The sequence below is a fragment of the Brachionichthys hirsutus genome, chromosome 13, assembly GCF_040956055.1.
Source record: "Brachionichthys hirsutus isolate HB-005 chromosome 13, CSIRO-AGI_Bhir_v1, whole genome shotgun sequence".
Lineage (NCBI taxonomy): Eukaryota > Metazoa > Chordata > Actinopteri > Lophiiformes > Brachionichthyidae > Brachionichthys > Brachionichthys hirsutus.
The window spans coordinates 8,153,981-8,161,453 of record NC_090909.1 but is presented as its reverse complement, the minus strand read 5'-3'; the positions used below and the strand labels follow the sequence as shown (position 1 = coordinate 8,161,453).

At 40.7% G+C, this 7,473-nt stretch overlaps 1 protein-coding gene across 1 annotated transcript in view; it reads left to right on the top strand.

Annotated features, from left to right (window-relative positions):
- Nucleotides 1-1,320: 1,320 nt before the first annotated feature.
- The window catches only part of LOC137903442 (ephrin type-A receptor 10), a 28,857-nt gene continuing 22,704 nt past the window's right edge, over nucleotides 1,321-7,473 (top strand). The window contains exon 1 of the mRNA XM_068747593.1: nucleotides 1,321-1,360. Within this exon, the coding sequence (XP_068603694.1) occupies nucleotides 1,321-1,360 (40 nt within the window). The remainder of the gene's footprint in view (nucleotides 1,361-7,473) is intronic.

Here is a 7,473-nt window from a genome sequence, read left to right as displayed (position 1 = left end):
AAATCAGGAGAGAATTGACCTTTCAACAGTACTTATTATTGATACACACAAAACAGAACAGGCTGATATAACAGCTACGTGTATTTAGGTATTTGGGGCTAGTTTCGTGTTTTAACGCTGTTCGCTAACTTATCAAACATCTGTCCTCTCACACAAACTTTGTGACGGAAGAAAATGACGCTTCGGGTTGAGGGTTTTGACTGACGGCTCACGTACCCAATAGCATTCAAGAAAGGGACCAGAAACGTTCCAAACGATTATGAGATAACCAATTAGAGGGCGCAGGGGTGGAAGTCCTTTTGGCTTTAACGTGTACAATATAACGTATGTGGTAAAAAGGTTTACAGCCTTTAAACATATATAATAATTGTAAAAAAAAAATAAAGCTGATGACTTTGCGGGTTATTTTTAGAATATAACCCCCGCAATAAATGAGGGACCACTGTACTACATATCTTCACTTCTGATTTGAGAACTTGTATGTCATGTTATTATTCTAAAGTAAATGGAAAGTGCCCAATGCACTAGAAAGCATCCATAAACAGGGCTGCTGTTGCTGCTGCTGTGCTGAGTCGGTGGTTTGTCCGTGGCTTCACACAGAGGTATTTATTCAATAAAGCATGACATCCTACCTAAATCGTTTTCCATGAAACATTGGTTGTTTGTGATCTTCGCAGTGACTGGATGGTGTGTTTTATAGAACTGTGCACAGCGGGATGTTTGCTTTGTGTTTGGGAGAAAAGAGATGTATGAAGAGAAAAAAAAATCATACCCTTGTGTCTAAGTGCTTGTGTGCTCATTTATTTCACTAGATTTGTAGACTTGTTTTTTTGGTTTTTGGGTTTTTTAAACCTGAGCCGAGCTCCATTATTTATGTGAGGTAATTTATGGGAGGAAAACAATAAAAATAAGATATGTGTTAGATTACACATGGATTTTTGTGTATATACAGCAAATGATTTAGGGTGCACATATTGCTCTTATGGTTTTATGTTCATGTTGACCCCCAGTCAGCCCTGTGTGCATCATCGCTGCTGCAGCTACTTCTCATTCTTTCAACTGTCACTGAATGAAGAAAAGGGAGGGTGGGGAAAAAAGTGAAGCAGTGTGGAGGAGACCGAAGAGACGAGGAGAGGTGAATGTGGGAGAAGACGACCTAATTTAATCTAAAGTGCTTCTCACATTGAACCAGAGGGAAAACAAAGTCAGCATAAAACCTCGGAGCTCCTCTGCAGTTATGTAACACCTATGCCCTCCTGTCTCCTCCCTCACTTATGAATGAGAAAGAAAGGGGGCAACTGAGGGAGCAAGGGAGGCGAAATGGGGGGGGAAAAAGATGAGGGTGGACAGAGTAAGGAAGGTGAGGGAAGGGGAGTGTAGATAATTTAAGAGTAGAAAGAGAATAATGAGTGTTGGAAAGGATAAAACTGAGGATCGCAAATCAAAACTGTAATTTTACTCTGTCATGCACACCACTATCCTCTATTGTTCTTGCCTGCTTTGAAATATGTTCTTTCACTCTTCAAACCATTAAGCCCCAGAAGGTTCTGTCCATGACAGTGGCCTGAATGAGTGCCTGGTCAAATAATGCAGTCTGCAGGGTGGACTGAAGAGAGACAGAGAAAGATGACTGGGGAAGTGACGGCGTCATGCAAAGATACGCACTTGTATAATTTATTATCAGTCTTCTGAAACACTTGCATGTTTAGTATTCCCAGAATTAAACCAGTAATCTGAGTGGTTATGGGAATATTAATGCGCAAAACTCATATTTACACAAAATATATATGCAATAAATTCCTAGCATTCAAAGGTGGGGATGCAGTCAAGCACGCCTTGCTGATGCCAGGGCGCTTGCATTATGCATGCGCACATTCAGAACAATGTGACATGAGTGTGTTGGTGTGAACAGCCAAAAACACCATGCAACCCACTTATAGCGTCACGCTCTGTGTTTTTATGGCATTTGAATGCTGTGCTCAGAAAGGTTAGCGGTTGAGTTTCTCACAGCGACAGTGGAGCAGAACTGAATCATTGTAGGATGAAGAGTTGAGGGACAATTCTTTCTTTAATAACATTTACAATTTTTTTGGAGACTAGTTTCAGATACCCTTGCAAACAAGCATGGCACATTTAATTCTCCATACTGTACTTAAGTATATAAGTCCGCAATATGTCCTTCTGTTTGACTAACAGGCCATTCAACCCTTTACACACGTCGGTGATGATCTGTGAGTTTACATGCTTCCTGCTTCTTATGAGGCTGTGGATTCTGTCAATTAGGTTATGCAATCGCATTTAAAGTAGCTCACTAAACACATTAAGTTCCTTACTGAATTTCTATATGCTTAATTCATAAGTGGAGCACGGGATATTATAAGCGATGTCACGGTTGTTGTTTAATAAAATGACACTGAAAATAATTGTAAAAAAAAAAAGACATTGTTCAATTTGAGCTAAACTGTAGTTGTGACAAATCAACGTCTAATGTTTTCTTAAAATCCTCTTTTTCCAGCTTTGGTATAAAAAACATTTTTGTCACTCATGCTCTTGATTTAAAGGAATCGATGCTGTCTTGAATTGATCACTTTGAAGGGAGCCAAGTTGCAATCTTAGGGCGTGTTATACGAGATGTATCAGACACGGTATTTTGGCATTTGCTGTAATATGGAGTTCATCAAGTGTGAAGTAACCCAGACTAATTTATTCCCTCTTGAAGTTCGGCTGTTGCAGGTCAGTTGTTTCATGTCATGTGGGACGTTCTATGGGTACAGTCTATCCATGGATGACACACAAGTGGAAATCCTCATTTCCCGTACAATTACTGATCCTGCACAAATGGTTCATCTTAGAAGTTCATGTTTAATGCATTAAATGCTAATGAGGCAAGTAAATGAATGACAACTTTTTTTTTTTTCACTAACTTTCATGTCTAACTCAGCCGATAGATTAATCATATGTCTTTGGATGAAGATTGTCGTATCTCTGCCAATCCCACATCCAATTGGAAGCAAGGCCATGTCCGTTCTTTATTTAGTTCTAGTTGCCTGCTCAGCCTGTTCCCTGCAAAGGCATCTCTTTGCTAAATGCTAATAGTGATGAAAAACCAAAGAGGATTGGATTTTTTTTTTCTTTCCTAAAATGAATCCATAATTAATGCATTACATTCTCGTTTGGTAAGTTAAGTTGGTCTAGAGGCAACTCTGGGTCACCGTAACTGTGTCTATCACCTTGACCGCCTAAAACCGAGGAAAGAATGTTCTCAGTTCTGTACCTTGTAGCGACTCTGTAACGATGAGACCTGGCAGCGCTTGCCCTGCTCTCCTTTTATCAACTTAGACAGCCGATTACAACCGTTTTACGAGACTCCACCAATGAAAATAAGTTCCAGTGGCCTCTGGCCTCTCTTTTGATGTTTCTTTGCTTTCAGCCTGTCGGTATTTTTCCTCCTTTCGTTTCTGATCTCTCTGTTGTTCTCACTCCTTTTCTGTGTCTTTCTTTGGAATAAAAATGAATTTATATCTATGCCTTGGAGCTTGGGAACATATTGCAATAGAAATATCTTGCAGGTGTGTATTTACTCGGTAGCAGCTGGCATAGCTAAGCTGGCATCTCTCTTTCTGCCTTTGTTGCCTTGATGCCCTTTCTAGTCTGCAGGTTTTTCATTCAACTTCAAATCTTTTCTTTTTTACAGTCGGCTATCATTCTTGCATAAATTTCCATCGTTCCTTTATATTTTGTTTTTAACACACACACTGTGCTTTCACTGGCTCTCTGACTCACTCAATGACTCTTCTTTCATGCCTGCAAGCACACACAAACATGCATGCCATGCACACACACTCTCTTTATTCCCCCTGGAGGCAGTTTGTCTTACCAGGTGGTCATTCAGATTCAAGACTGGCACTGCAAGAGAGGTAGAGAGAGGGGGAACTGGGGAGGAAAACAGAATTACAGGAGGAGAATAGGAGGAGAAGGTTGAAGGAGAGAAAAGCAACGTGCTGGGGAAAAACAAGTTTCCTGCCACGTGACGTACTGTACTTTACCTCTAAGGCTAAAATCATAAAGGCAGCTGCTGCCACTAAGATCACTGTTGTTCCAGTCATTTCTGTACATTGCCTGTTGTTCTCGCTTCCATGCAGATTTAGCCTTGGTTGATTTATGTTTTTTTTTTTTTTTTTTGCATCTTGAAATAAACAATATTCGTGACTGTCTTTGCTGATGTTTAAGCTTTATTTCATCACACTTCTCTGCTGTTTTTTCAGTTGTGTTGTACCCTGTTCCACCACAGAAATATTGGTTTGAAACTAGAAATAATTCCATGAAACAGGAGTTTCCAATCATCTGGATTTTATTTTTGCAAACAAACGATGATTAAAAGACATTCCTTCACCACTGAAAGTCATTGGAGGATTAGCAACTTGACTTATCCTTAGCCCTCAAGTACAACCACAGTCAAGAAATGGAAACAAATAAATCGTATTGTTTGTTGCACTGCCCATCATTATATATCATATTATTCAGGGTTTTATGATTGCTAGGTGGAAAACATAAGGAAACAAGAAGATCACTTAAAATGTGCATTTGTACACCTCATTTCTTTCGTGTAATAAACCACAATCTGACAATTTATTCAAACTGTATTATGGTTCATAAGAATTACAGCCTGATTTAACTCATATGATAATCCAAGAAGAATAATCATTTATTGTCAGTGCATGCATGCAACACACGGTACAAACACACACACAATGAAATTACATTTGCACCATACCATGAGCAGAAACCATCCACAAACACGCATATATATGTAGGGGCGCCGTAACATGAAGGCATAGAGTGAGGGCACCACCATTCTCGGCACACCCGGATCAGTTGCGGGGGGGTCGTTGCCTTTCCCCCCACCCAAGTCCCAACCATTGAGCCACTGGCACCCACAAAATACAAATGGGAAATCACATGCAGTGACCTCATGATCGTATTTATCCATTGACCCATGATCAGGCATCATGCAGGTGGTTGGGTGGAGAGTTTCAGAATGCAAACCGCAGTCTCTTTACAGTGCGTCACATTACTGAAGTTGAAAGTTTAATGACTCTCTTTAAAGAAGAGCCCCATTTTAAGTTAATGTACTCGGTTGTTAGAACTGCTCTTAACTGTATTAGGTACAAAGTGAGTTCCTTGACACCATTTGTCTCAGACAGTGTGTGTGTGTGTGTGCGCGTTCCTGATTTGAGTGTGCGTCCATTTATCCACAGCATTTATCTTTTATGAGCCTGTTTGTGTTTTTATGTGACACTTCATATCCCATCCATTTATCCGTTTTTTTTTTTTATCTGTTCAACAGCAGTATCACTGTGTTGCTTCTGTCAGGCCATATATTCTCTTCCCTCCCACGTCTTTGAGCAGCAGGGTGGTGTAGCAAACAGGAAGATCATTCTTCATATGAAGTGTCACGGATGCAGACCCTCCAAGTCCCGCGTTGCATCCCTGCTCGGGAGTCCTGGAGCAAGGCTGTAAATCCCAGCCAGCCTCGAGGGCGCGTCTGGTTCAATAATTCTGTTTAGGGAGGAAGTGAAGAAACGGAAACAACAAACTACCCTCATAAAAGTTTTATGCTACTGGTGCACATACCTGTGTACTCTTCATTTTACATTTGATATAGGTATTCTGTCCTTTGTATTTTCCCATCTAGACCCCCCCCCCCCCCATCATCTGTGTCCCAAGTCAAATATCTTCTGCCTTCAGTGAATACAGCTATTTCTAAATATCGCCAATGGTTTGAGGGCTTTCTCAGCAGTTCCTTGATACGTGACACGTCTGAATTCGTACACTCAAGTGAATTCTCAAGACCGATGAGACTTATGCAAAGCCAAGTTTGAAAGTATGCAGGCGCCTCTCATCTTATTAGAAACAAACCCTTGTCAGGGCAAGCTCTCAAGTCTCAAGTATTTATAGGGCAAAGTGTGTTATTCATGCGGCAGTAAAAGCCAGGTTGAGACTGTTTTTCTGATTTTAGTCCTGGCTACAGCTCTCCACTATCTTAGGCTTTCATCTTTTATACCTTTTCATCTCAGTTTCAGACTTTTTAAAATTCCAGTTTTTCATTCATCTTTCTGTAATTTCAGATAAGGTAATGTGGACAATAGTTCTCCCAGTGGGGCCTGTGCTCATCCTGTCTTAGCTCTCTCTTTGTGCAGCGTGAGCTTCCAGGGCCCTTTGGTCTGTCTGGGTGTCGTCTGCCTGATAAGTAGCCTGCAGTTCAATGAGGACAGCCAGTGCTTGAGCTAAGCTGAAATTATCACACAATAGGAAGGCAAAGACGTTATTTGCATGTGACCAAAATGAAGAGATCTACTCCACCCTTCCATTAAGCATGTATAGGATTGCACAACATTTTGTTTTATTCTCTCAGTTGTTTGTTTCCCTGCAGCTAGTTTAACTTCTCAGCCTTAGCAGTCTTCCTTTTTTCTTAGTTCAACAGTTGCACACAGTTCTTGCAGAATGCAAAAAAAGAATCTTTCAAATTCCAAGCCCTTCATTTGGCCTCTTTGACAGAGCTGTCTGAATGCTCTCTGTTAAGCCTATAAAGGAAACAACAACCCAGATCTATACACACTTGAGAGAGAGAGAGAAAAAGGGTTTAGCTTATGCCTCTTCCTAAATGCTATTGCTACTGCAAACACTTTTCCTTTGCATCCGTTATCTCTCTTACGTCTGTCTCATTGCTCAGTGCTCGCTTTGTATCGATCGCTCTACATCTCATGCTTGTGTGTTAACAAGACTGAAATCTCAATTAATTCATCACAGACACACAGAAAAGTAAAGGTCTGGGTAAGGTGACGGAAAGAGGTGGAAAGACAAGTTTATACCTTAGATGAAAAGTAAAGAAAGCTGTGACTGCAAAACAAAAAGAAAAACAACTTCAATCCTTTGGAACCTACACCCTCAAAACCTTTCATTGGAAATCAGCCCTATGCAACAACGTTTGCATTCTTCTAATAATGAAGTCTGATGCCTGCATTACACTAATACAATTAAACTTCCAAGAGGAAAAACACAAACATGTTTTTATTTCTTCTCAAGAGCACACTACTTTCACTGCTAAATTCCAGCGTCTCCATGCATCGCATACAAAAGAGCTCTGCTGAAGTGAGAAGTGACCTTCAGACAGAACACAAAAACAGCACCACAGCACTCTGAAGCCCAATATTTCTAATGGCTTGCACTATATCATTGCGGATTTTGCTACGCCGAGCAAAGACGAAGCTCACAGCTCACTCAGCAAACCCTGGAATGAATACCTGCTTGACCGAAAGAAACGAGGCATATGGCCAAGCGCAGAATGCAGAACGCAGAATGGAGGCAAAAAGTCATAATGCTGCATGAAGTTCATTTGTTTGGCATGAAATCCTTAGAAACAGGTGTCCATTCTGGTGGCATGTCAGTCAGATGTGTTTCTGACTGTATGAA